The 25,877-nt window shown below is 42.4% G+C and overlaps 1 protein-coding gene across 1 annotated transcript in view; it reads right to left on the bottom strand.

The window, feature by feature from the left end:
* Window positions 1–9,415: 9,415 nt before the first annotated feature.
* Window positions 9,416–25,877, bottom strand: part of SUCLG2 (succinate-CoA ligase GDP-forming subunit beta) — a 257,611-nt gene continuing 241,149 nt past the window's right edge. Inside the window, exon 11 of the mRNA XM_045530945.1 lies at window positions 9,416–10,504. Within this exon, the coding sequence (XP_045386901.1) occupies window positions 10,389–10,504 (116 nt within the window). The 3' untranslated portion in view covers window positions 9,416–10,388. The remainder of the gene's footprint in view (window positions 10,505–25,877) is intronic.

Below are 25,877 nucleotides of genomic sequence, written 5' to 3'. Positions count from 1 at the left end.
GTGTGTGTGTGTGTGTGTGGGCAGGCGGACAGGGGTGGTGAGGAGAGAGTGTTGGATGGAAAGTGTTCAGCTGAGCCTGCCTGCAGTCTTGTTTCGAAGAGCTGCACATCCTCTCTCCTCTGTGATTTTGCTAAGCATTCTGGGCCGGAGTTGCCTCCACCTAGATGGAGGTGTATGTTGTCACCACCCATTAGCCCTGGATGGCAGTAAGGAGGGACACCCTCTGGCTTTCGGCAGAGCTTCCAGCCTTTGCTTCTGTCAAACATATCGGCCCAGGCATTGTCCTCTTGTTTCACCTGTCACTACCCAAAAGACATTTTCAAACCCCAAAGAATTGGTACTACGAACATTTTTAAGACTATTATTCTGTACCAAAAAACTGACCTCCAGAAAGGTTGTGCCAATTACATAGCAACTGCCAGATTAATGAAGAGCATCTGTCCTTGTATTCTGTCAACCTTGCTTATTAGTATTCTTAATTTTAATATAACTGGGTTTTTATAGAAAACAAAAGTATGAGAAAACATACTTTTTAAATGAATTTCAATGTATTCGAAATATTACAATTTGTTTTTGAAATTCAGGTACAATATTCCAAAAGCTTACAAATGGCAATGTGCCCACACAAACTGTGTAACATTTTAAACAATTAACGGAATTCAAAGGGTTCTCATTTAACTGAATGTTTAAGTTCCCTTGAAAGGAAGCAATTTTTAAAGAAACTATAAAAAATATACAATCATTTAAAAATACATTTAACAAAGAACAATTAACTTAAATGTTTCAAGATAGAGTCTTATAGTTAAAAAACAATAACTTTTTAAATAGAGGTCCACAATGCCTTTCAAAAATTGATAGATTTTTCATCAGAATCCAGGGAACAAAGCTATTATTCTTTCTATGAACATATAAAAAATTAGCACTAATTGGTAAGATTACCTACTTGTATCCATGAGATCATATAAATGAAGAGCTGGAAATAAAACCCAACCTATGCATTTATTAACACAATAATTCCCCCTTATCTGTGGGGGATATAAGACACCCAGTGAATGCTTGAAACTGCAGATAGTACCAAACCCTCTATATACTATGTTTTTTCCTATAAAGTAAGGGGGAGGGGGGAAATTTCTCCTTTATCCCAGAAGGTTCACTGAAAGAACAATTCACAAAAAGGCAGATAAATAAGAGAAAGAAGTTTATTTAGACGGAGAGAATCACAAAGTCATTACCCAATATCCCAATGGGGTCCAGAAATTTATATACCTTCCTTTTAGAGGGGACGGGGAGATGAGGAATATAGGTAATTCTGTTTAGGAGCAATAAATGGTTACTAGGGAGGATGAATAGATACTTGGGAGAATGAATGGATGGGGGAAAACAGATTGACTTGTAGATGACTCTCTTTGGAAATTAAATTAACCTGAGAGACAGGTATTACATTTAAAATGATTTGGGGCAGGTATGGTTGCATTTTTGATCTTATTTCCTGCAATACAGTGAGATAACAGGGAAGAGAAGGGAAGGCAATTGCTCTTTTTGATGGGTCTGTCTGGTTTTATGCAGATAGAAAGAAAGCCCCTTCCAAAGCCTGTTGAGCTTTAAGGGCCTTTAATTCAAAATACTCTCTATCCCAGGGAGTCATATTCTGGGGTGAAATTTCCTGAGTTCCTTCATTCCCCCTGTCTGGAACTTCCCTAGGAGTTTCACACATTAAAAGCTGAGTCAGCAGTCTTTAGTCAGCTTCCAATGTGTAATCCTTGAAGGCAGAGGCTTAAAAGAAGAAGTGTTTAAAAAGCACCCCTTTTCTGAGTGGGGGGCGGGGGGAGGAAAACAGGAAAAAAAGAGTTTTTAGATGAAAAGTGGGGTTTCTTGATCTGAGATCTTGGGAAAAAGTTGTTTACTTTCTGAAGACGTTTGCTTCAGGGGCCTGGAAACTGGTCCTGGAAATCCTTACTTTCAGGTCACCTGTAGGGGTGGTCCTCCAATTGTCTCGGTGTAGTGTGGCATGACTCATATGAATCCAAGAGTATTTTTCTTATATTTTGATGATGGTGTAGGTGGTTAACAGTACTTCATAAGAGCCTTCCCAGCGAAGTGATAGCACATGTCTTCTTCCAAAAACTTTTATGTACACACGATCTCTTGGTCAAAAAGGATGGCAAGGCTAGTCAGTTGGTGGAGGCCATGCTCTTTTAACCTGCTAATGATATGCTCCAAGCATAGCACCTGTATGTAGCTAGTAACGGTATCCAATGGTTCATTTAAATCTCCATAGTTTTCAGTCAGCCCAGGAATAGGAGGTTTAGAAGTGCCAGTAGGCATGGAATGACTGAACACTATTTCAAAATCGGTTACTCCATATCTCTTATTTGGAGTATTCTGGATTTTTATAAGGGCTAAAGGTAATGCTTCTGGCCATTTAAGTGCAGTGTCTTGACAGACTTGTCCCAAAGTCCTTTTTATGTCTGGATTATCATGTTCCACTTGCCCTGAGGATTGAGGATGATATGGTACATGCAATTTTAATAAGTACCCCAGAGCCTTTGCAAGCAAGGGATTGATTTCTGCTGTAAAATGAGTCCCTTGATCTGACTCAATCCATAAAGGAATACAAAATGAGGAACAATCTCACTTGCTGATTTCTTTACTACTGTTGTACTATCAGCACGCCTAGTTGGACAGCATTCAGTCCATCCACTAATCATGCAAACTGTAGCCCAACAGTGAGAAAAGCCTACAGCTGGAGCTAAATCTGTAAGATCAGCAAGGAGTGCCACAAGGGGCAGACTGGGCCTTTGGGGCTTCCTGAAGAGTGTTGGTTTCCTCCAGAGATTTGGTGAGATTTACAAATGCACTAGGAAATAATGTGGTCAGAGATTTTGTAGATCCCAGGACAGTTACCAACTATTTTTTTTTTTAGTTCCTTAATTATCCCCTGTTTGTGCATATGTCCCATCTGATGGGCGATAAGTGCAACCAAAAAGTTAAAAGAAAAGGGATCACAGGGAGTCCATCTGGCCCAATATATAATCTGTCTGATAATTGTTTAGCACACTTTAATATCCACTTATCTTTTTTGGATCGTGGGTCATTAGCCTGATGATTAATATCAGATAGGGATAAAGGCAGGGCAATAAATTGAGTGGAAAAAGGATAGGGAGGGCCATTTTGGGCACATATTTAGCAGTCCTGTCTGTTCTATCATTTTCTAGGGATACAATATCCATTTCCTTAGTGTGGGTTGGGCAATGAACAATAGCAATCTTAGAAGGAAGGTGAATAGCTTATAATAGGGCAGCAATTATAGGCCCATTGGCAATATGAATGTCAGCAGAAGTTAAGAAACCATGAGATTTCCAGACTGTGCCAACGGCATGGCAGACTCCAAAGGCATATTTGGAGTCTGTGTAAAGAGTGGCAGCTTTTCCTTTTGCCAATGTGCAAACTCTAGTGAGGGCTATGATGAAATTGACTCAAGGCATTTTAGGGTGAGTGTTTGATTGCCCTGAGATATTTTATGTCCAGTTGTCTGCACCCACTGGTGTTTAGACTTAGAGGCTTTATGGCCTCATTCAGCCAGAGTCTTTAAAAGAATGAGGGAGTCTAAGAGGGCCCCCTGTTTACAGAGCAAAACATCACCAATGCATTGAACAAGAGTGGATCCCTGGGTAAAAGTTATGGAGTCTGAATCAGCTTAGACACTTTGAGAGAATATTAAAAGAGACACAATACTGGAGATATTTCGGTCCATGTTAATTGTCTCCCCCCGAAGGTGAATGTAAAGAGAGATTGTGAATCAGAGTGCAGCAGAATCAAAAAGAAAGTTGAGCAGAGGTCAATTACTGTATTCTTAAAGTCACATGTACTAAGAGCCATTTGAGTTAGTTTCTTTCTATTTCTTGATAAAATATTTGATTTAAGCACTTATTTTTTAAGCTAATTAATTAGAGCTCTTTTATATATTTTGGTAGTGAAATATCACATATACATGATATATATAAACACACAGACATATAGACATACAAAGAGAAGCAGATCTTACAGCTCTTATAAAGAATTTTTATTTGCTGGCTCTTAAGTAGTATTATTTTATTCAGACTATTAATTATTTAATTATCTATTTTATTGTTTTAAACAATTATTAGCTAGGCAAAAATTTGCCTTTAGTTAAGATTTTGCCATTTTTGTAAGCATTTGCTACTTCCAGGGCCTAATACGTGTATAGGTAGGCATAGTAGAGCACTCAGTTCTTCAGAAATTAAGGATCCAATTTTCACCTTCAGTCTTGGCTTTGGCTCTCAGATCTCCATGATCAACTTAGGCAATGATTTTTCCTTACCCAAGCACACAAGAAAAAGGAAAAAAGGGATAGAACATGGAAATCACAGCAAATTCCCCAAAAGCTGGAGTTCACACCCCCTGTAGTATTGCCATTTACTGTTAGTTTCTGCCTGACCCAGTCAGACATCCGAGGCCTCTAACTGGATCTAAGCCTAATTAATTATCAGATCCAATCTGATCCTGGACCTTGTTTAGTTTCTGTCACAACTTCTGAACCCAGTTATCATAAAAAATTTTGCTCCAACAAACTCAGAGAGCTCAAAACATGAATCCATGGAACTCTGAAATATGAGCGAGAACTACAAGCCCCTGTTGTGGTGAGAGACCAATGGACACAATGGGTCCAGTGAGTCCAGTGGGTCACAGTGGGACCAATGGGTCCTCTCTTGGACTCTCCGTGCTCCTGGGGGTCTCTGGGAGCTCCACTTCAGACAAATTTAATTTAACAGAGTTTAATTGAGCAAAGAGTGATTCCCAAATTAGGCAGCTGAACCAGAACAGGTTCAAAGAGACTCCAAAGCTGTAGCGTAGTTGAAGAAGGCTCATGAACAGAAAAGAGAAAGTGACGTACGGAAAATGGAAGTGAGGTATAGAAACAGCCGGATTGGTTACGGCTCAGTGTTTGCCTTACTTACACACAATTGAACTGTTGGCCGCCTTTGATTGGCCAAAACTCTATGATCAGCAAAGAGGAAGGAGTAGGGAGGAAAGAAGATAAATGGAGCGGACTTTAGTGGGGACAAACAGCTGACATTTTTGCTCTTGAACTTTTTAACTAAAGTACTCTTTTAAGTGAAACCAACAAGCCTTAACCAAGGCTATAACTTAATCAAGGACACAAGAGGTGTCTCCAAAGAGGTGGAGAACAGTTTTTACGAGATCCGCAAAAGCCACAAAAACAGCTCAAAGAAAGGAAAGTCTCGATAAATGAGGTATAACCCCTATTTTTTTGTCCAACCATATTTTCTAAGGTCTCAGCTTTTCAGCTGACCATTTACACATAAATGTCTAAAAGCCCCATATGCCCCCACAGAATATAGGAAATCAAAGGCTGTGCGTGGAAGGGGAAAGAAGCAAATGGTAAAAGTTACACAAACATCAAACCAGAAGGGCTTTATTTCCTGCCCAGGAATCAACCCCAGGCCATGGAGGTGAAAGCCCAGAACTTTAACCATTAGGCCCCACGGAGAACAGCTCTTGCTGTTGTTCCTGCCGGGAAAATATACAGTGTCCCCCCCCCCCCCATTAGGTCAGATTTTGCTCTTTAACTTTGTCAAGAGAATTTTTAAGGCTAGCCACAACCGTATGTGTCTTTCTTTAAATCTAATTTTTCTGTCAATACAAATTAAGGCAATTGTTTAGACTAAGAGATCTGTAAACTTTATTTTTAATTTAAAGGATCCATCTTTTGGCCATCAATAATTGGAATTCTCAAATGGTATATTTATTCCAAAAGCCACTCAATCTAAGAAGCCCCTTCCCAGAAAGCCGGGGTGGTCATTTTCCGGGTTCAGAGTGTCCCTGGAGACGACGTGGAGACGGCTGTTCCCCTGAGTCTCCAACATCTACTCTCTGAGTGAGACCTGAGATAGGACGGGACCTTTTACGACAAAGAGTCCCCTAGAGCGTGACACACTGGGTACAAACAGTGCGCTGCCACGTCTGAGCCCCGACTTTGGTTCCGCCTGGCACGTTCCAAACAAACAAGGCCCCCCCCCCCCCCACGGCGGAGCCTGAGGAGAAAGTGCCGGCTCAGTCGCAAGACAAGCTCAGGGACTTGCAGCACGATGAGGGGGCGACCTCATACTTTTGTGGGGGCGGGGGTGGGGGTGGGGGCGGGGGGGCTGCGGCAAAGTTTGGCAGAGTTTGTCTGTAACCGACGCCGGCCGGGTCAGCGCCGCGCAATGGCCGGCGGGCCGGGCGGCTCCAACGGCAGAGGCCTGCGGGGCTCTAGGCCCCTGCTCCGGCCCGTGGTCACCCCCTTTATGACAAAACGACACCGAAAGACTGTGGCAGTAGAGACAACCACCACCAAAAAGGGTATTTCTGACAGAAGGATGGGACAATAGGAATATTTACACCACAAAGTATCAAAACATATACCAGAGTGGCCGAGAAGGGTCGCTTACAAGAACCTTTTCTCTCATTCCTCTCGAATTTGGAAAGGTCAGTGATCTTACCGTCCGCCGGAGTCCCCAGAGAGACCGGAAAGCGCCCTTCAGACTGGAGTCTGAAGTTAAGGCCTCTCGCCGCGTCGCCGGCCGCGCGTCCCGACTCTCCTCACGGGCGGAGCCGGCGCTAGGCCCGACGGCGACGGCCGGAGAGCGCGGGCGGCTCCCCCCGCCCCGACGGCTCGCTGAGAGGTCGACTCACGAAAAGGCAGATACATGAGAGTAACGGGTTTATTCACTGTGAGCACAAGGAGAATCACAGGGTGATTACCCAACGTCCCAGTGGGATCCAGATACTTTTATACAGGCTTTTTAGACGGGAGGGGCTGATATGAATATAGGGAACTCTGCTTAGGGGCGATAAATGGTTCCTAGGGAGGATGAACTGATACTTGGGAGAATGAATGGATGGGGGGAAACAGATTGACCTGTAGACGACTCTCTTTGGAAATTAAATTAAACTGAGAGATAGGTGTTATATTTAAAATGATTTGGGCCAGGTCTGGGTGCATCCTTGATTTTCTTTCCTGCAATATAGTGACATAACAGGGAAGAGAAGGGAAGGCAATCGTTATTTTTGATGGATCTGTCTGGTTTTGTGCAGATAGAGCCTCTTTCAAACCCTCTTGATCTTTAAGGGCCTTTAATTCAAGATAGTCTTTATACCAAGGAGTCACATTCTGGGGTGAAATTTCCTGAGCTCCTTCAAAAGTTTAATTTATAAACTAAGCAAGTAAGAGGTTAACAACATTAATACAATTGAACAATTATAACAATAAACTATAATAAAGGTTATGTGAACGTAGTCTCTCTCTTTCTCTCAACATGTTTTATCATACCATACTTACCTATTTCCTGACTGCAGTTGACCATGGGTGACTGAAACCACAGAAAGTGAAACAGCAAGTAAGGGGGAATCACTGTATATAATCCTTAATACAAGGCTATGGATTTAAAAACAGCTTTATTGAGACAGAATTCATATACCATAAAATTCACCTATTTAAAATGTATAATCCTGTGTTTTTTCGTATATTCACAGATGTGTGCAACTATCACCACTATCTAATTTCTAAACATTTTCATTATTCCAAAACGAAACCCCACATGCATTGGCAGTCACTTCCCATTCTCCCCTCCCCTCCTGTCCTAGTTTACTATATTCTGTCTCTACAGATTTGCTTGATGTAGACATTTCATATAATGGAATCGTACAGTGTGTGGCCTTTTGGACTGGATTCTTTTCATTTTGCATAATGCTTTCAAGGTTCATTCATGTTGTAGCATGTATCAGTACTGCCTTCCTTTTTATGGATGAACGCTATTTCATTGCATGGATAGACCATATTTTGTGTATCCATTCATCAGTTGATGGATAGTTGAGTTGTTCCCATCTTTTGGAAAAATTCCCTGCAAAAAGTATTTGATTTCAATCAAGTCTCATTTATCTAGTTTTTGTTTATTGCTTGTGGGATTTTTTTTTCCTGGTTATGATGTTGCTTTTTTTTTTTTTTTTTGCTCAGGACAAATAATTATGAGGATTTAGAGCATATGAATGCTCAATATTAAAGATGATTTAAAAAATAAAAACCTCCAAAAAAGAACCTTCAAATTTTCTAGTCTCTCCAAGTCATTGTCTGATCTCTGGGAACGGATGTCAAAATGACTACTATTCAAATATCAAAAAACAAAATATATCTAAAAAGACACTTGCTGTTTTTCATTCATTGTGTAGCCATTATTAAAGCATATAAGACAGATCTATCAACTAGTTTATTTCTCCACGGCAAATGTGGATCCATACAATAATAACTTTTAAAAATTTTGCCTGTAAGTGAAACTTACAAGAACAATGTATCCTGGTAAAAAATAAATAAAATAGTTTGGTCTGCTACACATTTGTATGTTGACAAGAAATTTAATGGTGGCAACTGAGCCTTGCTAAATGAGAAGAGTTTACACCAGTGTGTTTCCTTTAGCATTACACAGACACCACACTTTAACCTGTCAGACACCTGAGACACTTTTCTGGGCTTCTGGTTTGTATATAATTTTTATGCATTGAATACTGTCCTAACACAGAAATGGGTATCTGATGAAGTTGAATGGAACTGGAATACCCCTGGGACAACCCAGATTTTCTAATTTTAGAGATATGCCTAAGACACTAAGGTTGATGTCTTAGTAAAAGATGTCAATGGAAAAGAACCCAAACTCTGTAAAATAATCGAAAGAAGTTTATTCTGAGCCAAATCTGTGTGACCATGGCTCGGAGAGCCACTCCCATGAAGCCTTGAGCAAGTGGTCTTATTGTGTTCGGGTTACAGCTTGGTTTTATACATTTTAGGGAGACAGGAATTAACCGTAAAGTCATATGGAGGGTGTACATTGGTCTGGCCTGAAAAGGTAGGACTTCTCGAAGCAAGGTATTACAGGTTTTGGTGGTTTAAAGATTCTTTGATTTGTAATTGGTTAAGGAAATGAAGATTTGTCTAAAGGCTTGGAATAGTTTAAGACAATGAGGTCTGTTAATCAGAGACAAGCCACCAGACATATAAAAGACTCCAGGGATCTGTTAAGTAAACTGATGACCTGCAGGTGTGGTTTAACCTTTGTCTTACATGGCCTCGGGCCTATTAATGATTTTGTTATCTTTTTGCTACAGAAAATAACTCCAAAAGGGACAGGGCATAACTAGGCATGTCTTACCTCGCTTCTCCTCATGGCCACCAACTCAGCTTTAAGGTTTTTTTTTTGCTGGGGGGTTGAGAGGGTCCCCTTGGCCAAGAGAGGGTCCACTCAGTTGGCTGGGGCAAAGAGCTTAAGATTTTATTTTAGTTCACAAAGAAACATTGTTTGAGGAATAAAATTGACTAAAATGGGAAATATACACACAGACCTTAGAGATTACGAAACAGGATTTTATTTAAATTTGTATACAGATAAAAATGTACCAAAATTTAAACAAAAATCTAATTCAAAATTTTTCCCACCACAAAAATGGACACCATGATAAAAAGCCACATTCCACTTAAATACATTTTTCATTTTTTTACCACAAACTGGTAAATTCCAGGGAGTGGGGAGTGGGGCATACGGGAGAGGAGAGAAGATACTGATAGTCAATATAATTTGATCTTCAGTGTTGTCTCACCTTGAAATGACTTAATTACAGAGATTTCTATAAGAATCAGCATTCTTCACTTGTAACATTAAAATGGAAACTTCTATTCCAAAATCACAAATAAGGCTTCTGGCTTTTAGTGTGAGGTAAACAGCATATCTGATATTAAGGCAAATGGTAAAATACATATATGATATATTAATGCAGACCTTCCATTGTAAAACATATGCTGGAATTAGAAACTTGTAAAAACTGCTGCAGTGTGTAATAGCTATTTGCTTGACTGTCTTAGCTGTGCCTTTTTGGTAGTTAATATGTTAAATGTCATCTTATCTGAATTTTTTGTAGCCTGTGATTTGTTCTATTATATAGGATTAGATGTTCACCAAAATCTTTGTAAGTGAACCAGGGCCTGATTTCAAATTCTGTATATACACACATTATTTAGCCACATTGACTACTCCGAGGTCAGTAAAACACTGCATACTGAGCAGGCTTGCCATGATAGAAAAGTATGAGAACACAGGACATTATTTTTATATTTTTACTATAAGTAAAATCAGATTTAAGCTGTCTAGATATCTTATTCAAGAAAATACAGATTTAGGATTTTTCATACGGTGATTCTTGTTCTTGCCTTCCCCTTATTTTCCCCCCAATGAGATAACCATTTCTTTCAAAGTGATGAGAGAACCATCCCTTCTTATGGAGAAATGGACTTCTTTCCCCAACGGATCAGAATGAAGATGTCACTTCTTGGACACACTGGCCACAGCCTTCTTGGCTGCATCCTCCAGGTCGACAGCGGAAGTGATGGGCAGTCCGCTGTTGTTGAGTATGTTCTGAGCCTCTTGGACATTGGTTCCTAGAAAGGGGAATGATGAACAATCACTGAGTGTAACTGGAGGTAGTGACCTGTGATGGTTTTTTTTTTTTTTGTACAACCTGAAATCATGGGATGCCTTGGTCTCATCTGACACTAACACTATTTCATTATGACGTAGTTTCAGCCTTTTATGATCCAAATCTGGCTAGACAGATATACCCAGAAGACAAATTTATTTGCTTTCTTTTTACTTCAGTTATCTGCCATTATAAAGACACTGCCTATATTTTCTCTGGCAGTTAAAAAAAGTGGAAATGAGCTTCCTTTAAGATTATGCTCAAAGAAAGATTAACAAGCACCTGTTCGACTAGTTTGAAGGAGGAAAATCTTCTGGAGTTTTCCCTTCATGGAATAGTCTGAGTATAAAATGGAAAGAAAATGTCTTGTGGAAAAAATGAGCAAGAGAAAGGCATAGCAGGGCGTTGGGAAGGTATGGAGCACAGATGCTCCTCAATTTACCATGAGATTATGTCCTGACAAACCAACTCCAAGTTGAAAATATCCTAAGTCGAAAATCCATTTCGTATACCTAACCTGCTGAACCTACTGAACATGGCAGCTTAGCCTAGCCTACCTTAAATGTGCCCAGAACACTTACTTTAGCCTACAGCTGGGCCAAACCATCTAACACAAAGCTGATTTTATAATGAAGTGTTGACTATCTTGTGTAATTTACTGATGTTTTACTGAATTTGTATCAGCTTTCACAACATTGTAGAGTCGAAAAACCGTTAAGTTGAACCATTATAAACTGGGGACTGCCTGGACTGGAGTAATACATGAGGACACACAAGACTCAGTCTATAGCTTTTCACCAGGAAATGAATCAAATATAGGTGCTAATCAATGTTACTGACAGGAAAGATTATGGGATATTTCTCAAGCTGTAGTCCAACTAGAAAATATGAAAGCAAGGATGTGCAAGAGGGAAATAAACATTTTTTACTGATAGAAACTGACATGACTGCTGATAATCCACAGGTAAGTGGATTTAATGTGGTTTTGGCCCATACCAGAAGTCACCTGTCTTAAAGACCTCTTGGAAGGCAGGGTCTGAGCTGTGAGCTAATCTGAAGTTCTGAGGCTGTGCCCACCTATGCCCACAAATCCCCTGCTTTGGAGACTCTTGCAGCATCCAACATGTCCATTTCTCTTCCTCCTCGCTCTATATAATGAAAAGAGATGGGCCTTGAAAATGAGCAATGGAATCTCTGATGACAGCTCTTGGTTGTGCCTGGTGGACTTGGGAGTATTTGCCAGCCAAGTCACCTCATCCAAAAGTGTGCTTCAGTGACTATTTAACATATGAACTGTTTTTCTGCTTTTTAATAGTGAACAACCCTCTAGGAGACATGTGATAGAGTTTAAGCATCTAATCAACTATCTTATCTTGCATTATTTCCTGTGCTTTTAACTAGTTAGCAAGACAGAGCCTATTTATAAACAAAGACTTTGAAATATAGGCCTTGGAGAACCTGGCTTACCACAAAGAGCGCAAATAAAAAGAGGTGCTTGATCAGCATGGTTCCTATCAAAAGGCAACGGCTAGGTTGAATGGGAACAGTTGGATGGAAAAGAAGTTGTGGCATGGATTCTCCTGGGACTCTGGGTGCCCCAAGGCAGGGGTGGAGGGGACCCTTGGCACTGTGCCTCCGGCTCACTTCCTGCTGCTTTGCACAGGAAGCTGATGAAAGGCCTCTCCAGAAAGTGACAGTCTGAAAGGTCAGGAAGTTGCTACCTAAAATCCCCACTCTTGCATCCTGGCTCTGCCATATATTCCTTATATAGTTTTGAATAAATCATTGGACTCCTTTGTGCCTTAACTTCTTCTTCTTTTTTTACATTTACCATTTTCTCTGGGTACCCAGAGCTTCAACTTCTTTATGCCCATATATAACATCATCCTCATCTTTCCCAGAACTAAGACCCATTAAGTGCCTATGTACACCATATAAGTAACTTACATGGAGCATATGAAATCTTTACAAAAACCAGGTAACTTGGTCCTACTATCCCTAATTACAAATAAGCAACTGAGGCACAGAGGGGTTAAATAACTTTTCCAGGGTCACAGAGGTGATAAAACACACAGATAGGACTTGAACTATTTTCTGTAATTGCAATCTAAAGATATGTTCTAGGATATGCTGGTCTGCTTCCCTATTTGTAAAACGAGGATAGTGCAGCTGATGGCACAGGTTGCAATGAGAAGCAAATGAAGTGAGACGTGTAAACGCATTTTGTAAATGGCAAAGTGTCTGTGGCACACCAGGCTGGCTGTGCACCAGAGGTTCCTGCCCCTCGTCTTCAGGGGAGCGCTGCTGCTGGGAAATAGCAGCCCAGCCAGAAACCGCGTTTCCCAGGCCTCTTGCATCTATGGAATGTGAGAGGATGTGAATCATGGGCCCTAAGAATCTCCAACGTGACCCCTTTGCATTCTGCCTGTTTTTCCTGTCTGTCGTCTGGAATGTTGCCCGGCAGGGCAGACCTGGAAGGCACCCTTTGAAGATGGCAATGTCTCCTTCAGCCTGGACACCTGAGTAACTGTGTGGAGCAGAACATCCCACCCACTCCCACTCTCAGATCTGATGTGAATGAGAAAGAACTTTCTATACTGTTAAGTCCCTTACGTTTCAGCATTTCTGTTGTTTCAGGACCCACAATTATAATACTTTGAATAAGACATGACTTTGTAAATACTATGGAAGGCAGTTTCCTTCTAAAATGGCTCTCAAAGATCAATCGATCAATGCCACCTGCTGGTGTTCACAACTTACATAATCCTCCCCCCTTGAGTGTGGGCTGGACTCAGTGCCTTGCTTCCAATGAATAAGAACATGGCAAAAGTGATGGAATGTCACTTCTGATACTAGCTTACAAAAGCCTGTAGCTTCTGTCTGGCTACGATTCTTCCTTTGTTCACTCTGATGAGGCAAACTGCCATGCCACGAGCTGCCCAATGGAGAAACACACTTGGCAAGGAATTGAGGGCAGCCTCTGGCCAATAGCCAATGAGGAGCTGAGGCCATCAGTCTAACAACCCATGAGGAGCCACATCCTGCCAACATCCACGGGCGTGAGCTTGGAAGTGAACTCTTCCCCAGTCCCAGGCTGAGATATCTACAGCGCTGGCAGACATCTTCACTGGAGCCTTGTGGGATCCTGAGAGAGAGGACTGAGCTCTGCCACAGCCGGATTCCTGGCCACAGAAACTGTGAGATAATAAATGGTCCTTTGGTTAAGCTGCTAAATTTGGGGGTAGCTTGTTACACACTGTTAGATAACTAACACAGCCATAAAGATTTATCATTTTACTAATACAACCTTGGTGTGCATTTTGATTCATTTGGTAAGGTTTTAGCCAAGGTCCCAGAGGTTGAGAAGTAGGACAGGCGATCAGGCAGTGGCAGGTGTTAGTTACCAGGCTAAGGGATTCAGGCATTAATCTGCAGGCATGGCTTTCGTGGAGTAACGACAGAGCAGGAAGCAAAAGCTCTGACTAAAACAGAAGCAAATCAGTCTTTGGACCAGAAGGTGAATGAAAGTTAAAGTGTGTAAATTTTTATCCCCCTCAACCGAGACATGGATAAGTCTCTTTTCCCTCTTCCCTTTCTCTTTTGAGCACCTTCCAATCTCAACACACAGCTCCCAAGACCTCCAGACAGGTGTCAGAGTGGTGGCCTTGAGGTCTTCCTCCACCCCAGATCTGCTCTTTCTGGGGTCCAGTTTTATCATGGTTCCCACCTACTGGAGAACTGTTTATTCCATCTCACTTGAATTCCCTTCCATGCGTTTGGATGAAATGAACTCTTGATCTTTTTTTTGTATTCAGGTAACCTTTGCATTTCCTTGCAACCAAGTAGTCTAAATAATTCAGTTCCTTAATTAATATCCTCTTCGGCACCCAACTTAGTGCCAGTTTTCCCAAGAGGGGAAAAAGCTGGTGTGGAAATTCTTGAATGTCCAGATGTGCTGGGCCCTCCATGCAGAGCTCTGTTGGGCTGACCTCCCTCTCTGCTGGGCTGAAATCCATGTGTTCATGAGGCATCTTGTTTAAATGACGTTTCTTTGGGGATGCCTTCCACGTCACCACCTCCCAATGTCCCAAAGCGCTTGCAAAATGCGCTTTCAGAGTACTTGTACTTCCAGTATCTTAACACAGATTGTGCCCCATCGGGATGGCTTACTGACACTTCCCTCGTCCCCACTAAACACGCGCGTCACTTTGTCAGGCTTGCTCGCCAGGATATCTTACAATATCCCCGTCACTTAGCCATGTACTTGCTGACAGGCTGAGTGACTATGGACGCGTTCCCACACAGAAAGCGTGCTGGGTGAGGGGAAGTGTGGGTGGGTACTTTTTGAGTCACCTTGGTGTTCTTACACCCACAAGGTGTTTTTGTAGGGTTGCAATAGAAACTCCAGACTGCCCGTGGCACCGTAAGGAGTGACTTTTCTGAACCTTTCCCGAGCCCTCCAGGGGCGCTGGCAGTGGCCCCTTTCTCTAGGAGGGGCCTGGAACAGCGGGCTGTGCTCACTGCCCCTGGGTGAGCCCGCAGCTCCGGGTGTCCCAGCCAGTGAGGCCCCGCTGGAGGCTGACACCAGAGGGCAAGGCTGACACCGGAGGGCAAGGGCGGGAGAAAAAGAGGGAGGGGGGCAGTGCCCCAGAAAAACACGATCCTTCTCTCCGCCCACTGATCCTTCGGTGTTGTGTCAAAATGCCTAATTGCTTCATAATTCTAGGATCCACTAAAGTGAATTTTAATTATACTTGCAGTTACATTTTAATTACAGCCTTAATTATTAAGCATCTTCCAGGCATGCTCAGAATCAAGCAGTTTTTGAAGAGGATTCTCATATTCAAATATAAACTCAGGCATAGGACTGTGATGAGAAATGGGGTCACATGTAGAGGCACTGTGACCAGATGGAAACCTGTCACACTGGGGGTGAGGGGAGGAGAGAGAGGGAGAGGAGAGGAGAAGAGAGAGAGGGAGAGAGATCAGAGACACATGGAGAGTCATGGGGAATGACCCAGAGAGGGACAGACATATGAAAAGATACAGACAGGGCAAACAGAGACAGTAAAGGAAAGTGAGCTTGCCAAGCAATTGCCTACGCACCAGCCCCGGCTCTGACCCTGGCTCCGTCTCCTCTGAGCATTCTACCTGGCTTCCCTTGGATGACACAGCTCTCCTGCCCATGGACCCCGCCCTGGCTGTTCCTTACGGCCTGCTGCTTCCTCCTTCCTGTCGAGGGAGCAGCTGGAAAGGGAAGTGAGGACACACAGAGATGGGGGTTATAAAGGAAGCCGGGCAACTAGCCAGGCGTAGTGGTGCACGCCTGTAGTCCCAGCTACTCAGGAGGCTGAGGCAGGAGGATCGCTTGAGACCAGGAGTTCAAGAACAGCCTGAGCAACACAGTGAGACCCCATTTCACACACATACACACACAAAAGGAAAACAGCAGCCACCAAGCCTTGGTCATTAGAAAAGAAAAGGGAAATAGAGGAAGCCTTGGAAATGACTGCTAGTTGGTCGGCTCCTTTTCTTAATGATATTATTTGAGTACTTAAGGTTAGTTTCTTCTTGATTCACCAAGTGTCTGAAATCTATTCCCCATCCCTCTCCCTGCCTGTACGTCTAAATAGAAACCATCATAGCTGCTTTAAACTCTGACACGAATTAAGTGTTCTAAAGAGAGTGTTTATGCCTGTGCACAGAATTAGCAAAGGAAATTGATCTCTTTCCCACATTTAAATGGTGCTACTGACATGTTCTAATATTTATTAAATGCTGCATTGCTTTTTAATGAGGCTGCAGGGCAACACTTTTAATAACCACCTGTACAGATAACTGATCAACTCACGCTGGTGGAACTTCAGGCACTTCCTAATATCTGCTTGTTGAGAGCCAGTCAGCTAAGTGGTTATCTACTCACCACAGGCCTTAAAATGGCAAAACAAAGAGGAGTAAAGGGGAACGAGTTTAAAATGAAATCTCGCTCTACTGCTAGAGGATATTACAAAAAAAATAATTATTAAAATATTAAAAATTCTTGACCTCTTCAGCACGTTACCAGTGACATCCTGCCACTGGGTGGGGTAAGAGAGCTGTAAACAGAGATGCAAGGTTAATTCATCAAAATTTGTTCTTTGCTTTCATTATGCATGAGAGAAGACAGCGTGGCCACATACACAGGGTGTTGTTCAAAAGGGGAAGCCCTTCCCCCGACTCTGGCCAGTTTTTTATCACAGGGCTGTGGAGGAAACCGGTTTCTAATCTGGAAGTGTGTAGAAACTGACTTTTTAACACACCGACTGCCACATCATAAAAAAAAAAAAAAATTTCCCTTGGGCCATGGCATTTTATTAAGAAAATAGAATAAAAACTTCAAAAACAAAACGATCCTTGCTAATTCAATGAAAAAATTGTTATTTTTTATTGTTTTCTATGCAACTTGAGAAATAGTTCATGTGGCTCAAGAGACATATGAGTTACACATGCTTCATGACACGAGGCCCTGGGCTCAAAACCAGGATGAGTTAAATACAACTCACATGGCAGTTCATGTGTTAAAATTATTATTTCAATAGAAATTCAGGTTTTTTAATAAAGAACATAACAGCACTTACTGAGTAAATATCAGGTACAACATATGTTTGTTAGATACATGACTTCAGGGGTTCACAAGTATTATGAAACTTAATCCTTAGAGCAACTCTAAAGTCAACATCATTTTTATCCTGATTTTACAGATGAGGCAACTGAGGCACTGGAGGCTTAAGACCTTGGCCCAACATTCCCCAGCAAGCCAGGGGCTGAGCCAGGATTAGAACCCAGGATCCTCTGACTGCAAAGCCACATAACCATGCAGCCCAGGCTTTAACTGCTAGAAAGAATCCTAGGCATCCTATAGGATATGTCTCTTGATTTTGCTAGAGGAAACTGTGGCCCAGAGATGTTACATCATTTGCTTGGGTCAAATGACCAATTAACTCTGCAGGTCTCATTCTCAGTCTAGTGTCCTAGGTCAGGGCTGGCAAACCGTGGCTTTTGGGCCAAATCCAGTCCGCTGCCTCTTTATGTACCACCTGGGAATTAAGAAGAGTGTTTACATTTTTAAATAGCTGGAAAAAAAAATCAGAAGGCTATTTTGTGATACATGAAAATTACATGAAATTCAAATTCCAGCATCCATAAATAACGTTCTCGTGGAACACAGCCAAAATGATTTGCTTACAGATCGTCGACGGTGGCTTGTGCTCCACAATGGCAGAGCTGAGTTGCTGAGACACAGACAGCGTGGCCTAGAAAGTCTAAAACATTTCAACCACTGCTCTAAGTAAGGGAGTCTCCCCACCCCCGAGGAGAGGGGAGATCAGTGGAAATAAGCCAAATCCTATAAAGCAGCAGATGCCTCCTAAAATGTTCTCTGACCCTGTGCTCTTGCTCCTCCTTCCTTATTCTCCTGTCAAGTGACAATCAGAGAAGGCCCATTTTCTTGGTGATGTGTAAAGTTAGATTATTTATCATTCTTCTCTGTCTTGTTACTGTACGTTAGAAATGGAATAATTTGTTGAGCATCAGAGGCCAAACCCCTGCTGTGTCAGCAGCCCTCCTTGTATGTGATGATGTGGCCCAAACACCCAGCACCTGGCCTGGCCGCCAGCAGAGTCCACCCACGCGGTCTCCATCGAGTCACCGACAGGAGTTCAGGTGATAATAAGGAGAGCTGGCATTTATTGAGCCAGGGACTGTTCCAAGATTTAAAAACTCAACTGCTCCTTACAACAGTCCTGTGATGTTGCCATATATTTTTATTCCCATTTTACAAATAAGGAAGCTGAGATTTTCAACCTGTTCTGTTCTCAAGAAGGTGAAAAACCTGGCAAAGGTATTGCAGTTTTGAGGCTTTAGATGTCTCCTCAGATGAGTACCTTATTTAAATGCCTTGGATCTCTCACCTTTTATAAAAATTAAAGATGACATAAGATATGCTGTGTGCCTGTATCATATCCACACCTAATTTCCTCAATGATTTCTTCTCTCAGGGTAACGAAGAAATCAGCAGCCGGGGTGTGAATGTGATAGTTACTCGGACGATCACAGCAAGAGACCCCAGCTTGAAGACAGGAACCAGTGGGCAGGTTCTTCTCTATGGTGTTTCAGAGAACAGTGTGTATGTGGTTTGATCACACAAGCAAGGTTTAGGATCAAGTCTAACATATTTTTATTGAGGGCTTAAGGTAGGTGCTTATGATTTTGCTTTCACTTTGAACTATGTTGACTCTCAAAAAAAACCACATATATGTATTAATGTAAACCAAAGTTAATGGAGCCTTAATATTAAACTGTAATGGAATAAACTCCCTGGCAAGCAAGAACATCTTACAATTCGGTACTCACCCCCATCACCTGCTAGGGATAAAACAGTTCTTTTAAAGGAGGAATGTTTTATACACTTAAAACATCTGCACATAGACTTTCCTTTCATGCCTTCCTTGAGTCTTCCTCCTTTCCTTCAATCCACATATATTGTAATTTATGGGTGATTTAAGGAATCTTCAAAGGTAATTTTGACGGTATGAAACTGAGTAGACCCCATTGCTAATATTTTCCTTGAGAGGAAGTTAGAATCTAGGAGCTTAATATTACCTGCCAAATTCTTACTCTCCTGAGATATCACAGAACTGAGGACAGAGGGAAATTGAGATACAGATAATGTGAAGATTTTCTAGAATTCTAGGTCTTGCTGCTGGCCTCTTCTCCACACCAGGGATCTGCAAACTATGGCCCGTGGGTCAAATCTGTTCCACTGCCTGTTTTTGTTAAAAAAAAGATTAATGTGGCACAGCCATGTCTATTCCTTTCCCTAGTGTCTATGGATGCTTCAGCACAATGGCAGAGCTGAGTGTTCACTACAGGGAACATGTGGCCCACAGAGCCTAAAATCTTACCCTTTACAGAAAAAGCTGGCAGACCTTTGCTCTATACAATCCAATTTCTGGCCCTGTGGCCAAAGGGTCAGGCTGAAGATAAGAACCTGCCTCCTCTGGTCTTTCCAGTTTGCAGCCTCTGCTTCCTAGTCCTGATGCAGCAGGCAGCTGTATTTCTAGGGGAGAGGATTTCACCTCTGGTCTCTTTCAACCAACAATGGCAAATCCTCGGCTCAGATGCCCCCCTCTCCTTTCCCACACTGTGGTGGGCAAAGATCACAGAACTCTTCTCCACTGGGCTGAGACACAGCCTTGGGATCTTTCTTGGCATAGAACTTTGGGCAGCCACTGTCAATAACTAGAAGGTGGCATGAGATGAAAGTTACTTGTCTTCCCTGTTCTAAAACATTCTCATGGAGTCTTTCCGCTTAGGTAGCTCTGCCACTGGACAGCCTCCAGGTGGTGCTCTCTGGAAGAGTCTTATTAGCAGGACACACCTGTCCCCTGTAAAATAGTACAGACCCACTCTACCTGTATGTCTCCTCCCTGATAGTAATGTTCTCTCTCTCTCCATCTCTCTGGTGGATGATCAAATGCAAATTTCAAATGTTACCTGAGGAAACCGAGGCAGGAAGAAATGAATGACTGGTCATTCAGAAAATACCCAGAGAATAGACAGTGAGTATCCCATTGTTACAAGGCAAGACTCAGGATATGCCAGTCCTAGTACCCGCCATGGTTTAAAATCTCTCCTTATTAAAATGCCACACCCACAGCTGCTGCTCAAGGAAAGAAGTTCAGGCTCTTGCTCTTGAAGGAATGACCACTGCCTAGAGACTGGGGCAGGCATCTGACCAAAGACAGCCCACTCCTAGGGCAGACTATGACCTGTGATGTGCACTGGGGATGTCTCCCTCCACACAGAGGGACGGTCATTAGCATAACACTTCTTCAGTGGCTTTGCAGGGTGGGGTGGGATGGAGGGAATGGACTGGAGTGTTTGAATGGAGAAAGCATGGATAGCCCAGCCCCTTCCTCTGCCCTTCCTTTTAGGGATATGATGCTCAGAGTAAGCCCAGGTCATCTTCGCCTCCTTGGGGTTCTGCCCTGGGGGTGGGAGGCTCACCCAGGTCCAGCGGTGCCTGTGACTGGGCGTGTGAAGCTGCCTAACGCTGGGGCTCAGGGTAAGGAAGCTGACAGTCAGTACACAATAAGGTGCATCCTTCAACTTCTTTTTTTATCAGTAATGAAGGTGATACTTTGGTCTCAGTTTTTTATATTTCTCACCAGGATCAGAACCCAGATGGGGAAGAATCTGCTAGGTGCCTGGTTGGATGGGCTGTGGACCACAGGCGCGAGGGCTATTAGGTAAGCGGACTAGACGGCCACCTGCGGGGACACAGGGGGACCAGACTGGCCTTTGTGGGAGGCCAGAAGGCAGAGGCACCAAAAAAGAACATGAAGGAGTGACAAAGTCCTGCAGCACTAGAGGGTGAGCTAGAGGGAAGAGTTGGGAGGCTTTGCAGGTTCGATTCTGTTGAAGCCTTAAAATAAACCTCCTTTTTATCAAGGTGGTGGAGAGTTTTGGCTCATTACATCTCCCCCACCACACCCCCCAGAAAACCCAACACATAAAAACACAAAAAACTCTGAATAATGCAGAGACCACCTTCCTTCAAGGAGCCCTAGTCCTGCAATCACAGTGCTAACTCTCCCAAGGGGTGCTAGGAGGTTTGCTCTTGGGTAAGGCAGTAGACGTCCCATATAAATTTCAATGCCATTACCTAGGGGAGAAATGAAAACTCCAAGTGCCAAACAGAGGAGATTATTTTGCCTGGAAATTTAAATATGAGATCTAAAAAAGCTTTAACTAGCCTAACTAATACTATAGAGGTCAAGTCCTATGAGGCTTGGTCTCACGTTTTCACTGTGGCCACATTTAAGCATCAGGAAGTACTTACTAGACAACAGAGAGGAAGTGAGGCTGGATGGCTGATTTGGCTTGAGCTGGTGACGATGAGGTGAACGCCAAGAGGAAGGAGGAAAGGAGAGAGGATGCTAGTGACTGAAGGCAGGAGAGGTGACACATGACACATGCTACCATGAAGTGAAACCGGGCCAGTAAAGACATGCCCACAGGGGACAGTGAAGGAGGGAGATGAGTGGCACGACTGAGGCAGAGAGCAAGGTGATGAACAGGGCACGCAGAAAATGGGGACCTGGAAGAGAAAAAACAACGAGAACCAGACATATGGAGGAACACAGGCGTGTGCTGATGGAGAACATCAGACCCTTCTCCAGGAGCCTCGTTTCCAATGGCAGCAGAAAGAGAACCGAAAAGCGGAGAGAAGGGAAAGACCCTCGGGCCAGCTGCGGTGCAGGCAGGGAACAGGTCCTCTCGCCTTGCAAGGAGGCAGGGCTTGAGAAAGGAAGAGATGAAAACTCAACTCCGTAGAGAGAACACATTGGAAACAAGCACCCGAGAGAAAGCTTAATTCTGGAAAAGCGCAAGGAGGCCAGGGAGGGTCATCAGAGACAGAGGTGGACCCTGGCACCCGCATTCGCTTTGCCCAGGACCATGCCACCACTCAGCCAGGGGGCCCTATGCGCCGTTTATTCTGGGTGTCAGCAGCAGACCTAGGGCTCGTCACTCTGAATGAAAACTTTTTCAGAGCTAGTCAGCCACGGTCAATCTACTGAGGCTGCTTTTTTGATGGAGACAGAGGCATCTCATCTCGGTCTTGCGCCCTAGCATAACTGAAGATTTGCACGACGGACGGCCGCCAAGCTTAGGGACACAGCTGAAAGCTGTGTGGCTGCTTCTAAACACTTTAATATTCGCAGGTTTCTTCTTCCCCTTAAGTGGACCAAAGCGTCATGTAGCAATGTTACTGTGTCTGTGCTAAGTAGGAAACTTGACTTGCATTCCTTTAGCTGTGGCTCCAATTTTGTCAGTTTTCCAGGAGCAAGGATAAGGAGGAATCAAGAGGAGGTGCTGGTGCCTTGTCAACAAAGTGAAAGACACACACTACGTTTATATTACCAACAACTTTAGAGAGAGTTTAGAGAACATTAGAGGGATCAGTAAGGAAAAGAACAAAAGGGACAGGACTCACGTTTTTAAAGATATTTGGCAAAAATGAAAAAAAAGTTTACATTGCAGAAACAAACCTTTTGGTATTGGGTGGAAAAATCAATTGAGAAGATTTGGCTAAGAGAAATGGGATCCAAACTACAAATTATCTAGGCTTATTATTATTTCTTTTTTTATGAGCTCAACTTGGAACCATAATGAACACCTAAGAGAAAAGCAAATTCCTCTTCAGGCATATTGGAGACATAGACGTCTGCTGCACATGTAAATGGGACAGTAATAAGAAAAAATGAATTCTAAAATACAAATAATTCTCTTAAGATATTGGTGGGTTCTGATACAGAACTGTAAAACTGCCTGCAAGAAATTCAACTCTTTGGCTGAAACACTATGTATGCTGAATATACAAAGCTGTCAATAAACGTATGTTTCTCCACAGTATCATGGGTTGGGCTGAATTAACCATCTAGGTAATTTTTGTGCCAAGTTTTGTATATATTCCAGAAGGGAGGAAAAAAAAAAAAAAAACCAACAAAAAAAACCTCATTCCAGACAATTTGTTCTTTATCCACGCCAGAAACAATTGTCTACAAAGGCTAAATTTCCCCCAAATATGTGGCTGTTCAATTCACCCAAGAGTCTTTTAAATAAAAATAATCCTTCGTCTCAGCTGGTGAGTTCTATTCTGATAAGGCAAGTAAATACATGCAATTATAAAGTTACCATTTTCAAAGAGGAGAATAATCCTTTCCTTATCCACTGGTAAAACAGCTTGTAATTATTATACGGCTGAGAACAAAGATTTGTCCACAAAATCCCACTAAATCAAGACTGATTTGATTGATTAGAACTTTTCTCATCAGGACATTTCTAATACATTGTGTGTGGGCAACAGAGTCTTTTAAAATGTGGGCTGCAAATTAGTAAGATGTACGGCAAGGATCTCAGACCTTTTAAATGGTCATAGAACAAACAAGAGGGGCCACTTAACTTTATTCATGGAAGATAGATAACTAGTAACAAAACATGCCATTGAGCTTTTGAAAAGTCTGTTATCTTGGTCATTAAAAATCTTGCAGTTGTCCCAACTGTTATAAGCATGTGGCAGAGTGCCTGAAACTTAGAAAGTGCTTAATAAATATTAGCCATAATAGTTATTTACTATTGTAATTCAGACTGTGGTAAAATTTTTCTACCATATCTCATTTTTAGTGTCACTTGGCTTTGTCATCTGTGCTGGGATGATAGAAAATCTTTTCTCATCTTACTCTCCCTAGCTAGACAATGGTGTGTGTTCTGGGAATGTCAACCAGTTTTAATACTAATTATGAATAAAGATCATTGAGAAGTTCACCAGTTAAAACAGGGAGCACACTGCTATGCCAGGTCAAATAGAAACTGCCACTAAAATTGTCCAAAACGTTCTTGCCCCATTGTCTTTCTTTGTCATCACAGACAATAATGACAATGAAGACTTGCTCTGTTTAGAAAAAAACAGAAGGAACCAAGTCATACTCTAAGGTTGTGTAAACTATAACTAAATGTGGAAAGATGCGTGGGAGAGGAAGAATTTATGTTTTGACACAGACAAAAGCAAATTAAAAATTTAGATGGAATATGAAAGAAATTTCCCAAAAGCCCCTGTAGTTGGTAACTTTTCCCCCATTGGAAGCACTGAGAACCACACTTCCTATGACAGGATGTTTTGGTTTTGGTTGGTTTCTCATTTTAACTAAACTGTCCGGCAGAGGAACAACTTCCAGTGCAGCTAGTCCTCATGTAGTTTACTAAGGGCTTTTAAAGTGGGGGTGACTTATCCATTTGTTGATTACACCTCTCCTTGGGTCATCCCCTGTAATCCCACATCTCTCCCCACATGCATTCTATCTGATATCGCAGCTTCATCTCAAACTTGGGATGACTATACTCTAATGTCATCCTCTCCCGTGCTCTCTAATGAGTTCCGACTCTGACTTTCCCAAGTCCATCAACTACGCCATTGTTTCCTTGGTCCATAGATTTAAATCCCTGAGCTCCCCTTGTTCTCTCACCTCCTTTTCTCTCTGCTACTGCTTCCACCCCACCGTACCTCTGTATGGCAATTCTGCCTGGGTTTTCGATTCTACCTAATGTCGTTGACTCTGGCTACTAACTTTATTTTCCCACTCTGTTCTTTCAGCCATAACATATTGTTGGAAAGCCACTATTCTCTCTAGGACAGCCTTCTGATCTACCCAGGTCCTGGGTTTCAGATTTTACGTGTGTTACGATCCCAGTACCAACTATTAAGAATGGAAGATGACTTACTTGATAACCGACTTCTGATCCTCTGCTCCCTCCTCCTTCCTTTCTAATGATTCGAATCTTACATATCCTTCCAGGCTCAACTTGGAAATTCTCCTTTTATACTATTTCTTTGCTAACTCATATCTCTAAATCTACTATAACAGTCAATACTGAGTAAGTTTAAAAAATGGGGCATGCCAATGAAAGTAAGCAGAGCTACGACAGGCACTGAGCTTAAGGGACACGTACTTTTAGGAGTCTGTGCTTCCTTAGAGTAACGAGGACAGGCGTGGTTTGCACTTATTTCCCTTCATGCGGCCTTTATGGATAATACCTTTTCCAAATTTCTGCCTTTTGTTACCTATGATCACTGCCAATGGTACATTTAGAACAGAATGCTTCACCTTTCCCTTGCTTATTACAGAGGGCCAATACAATCTTGGGGTAGGTCTTGCCTTGGTGTGGGGCTAATATCCCAGAAATCACACATATGGATATTGGTGAGTATCCTTCATATTATCATGCTGAGTGTGACAGCCTGTATCTATCTAAGGACATTTGTCACACATGATGCCAATTCCCACAAGAGGAAGAAAAGAACGCCAGCTAGGACTCCAGAAATGTCAAAAGCTCTCCTGCTTTTTCTCTCTTGATAAAGATCCCAGGTGCTTATTACAGGACTGGGCTGTAATGGTGAAAGGAGGATAGTGTCAAAGAAAGGCCACCATGGCGATTTTTAGCCTACATAAATTTGGGGGACAATGTCCTCTTTGAGCTCGCCTTGAGCCATCAAATTCAATTCCCCATGATATAGCAGACGTTGTGAGGTCATGAATGTTTCCAAAGATTCAGCAAACCAGGCTGGTGGCTGTCTGGGATCCCCAGTTGGCTACCACCATGAAGACAGAAACAAGTCCTATTATGGCAAACACTTGGTACCATTTTATAGATTTGTCTTATATTGTTAATTTTTTCTTTTTTGTTTTATTTTCCTAATTATCTGGGATATTTTTTACATTTCTGTTTATCCTTCT

This window comes from Lemur catta, chromosome 18, assembly GCF_020740605.2.
Source record: "Lemur catta isolate mLemCat1 chromosome 18, mLemCat1.pri, whole genome shotgun sequence".
NCBI lineage: Eukaryota > Metazoa > Chordata > Mammalia > Primates > Lemuridae > Lemur > Lemur catta.
Note: the sequence above shows the minus strand (reverse complement) of the source record. Positions and strands in the feature narration are given on the sequence as shown.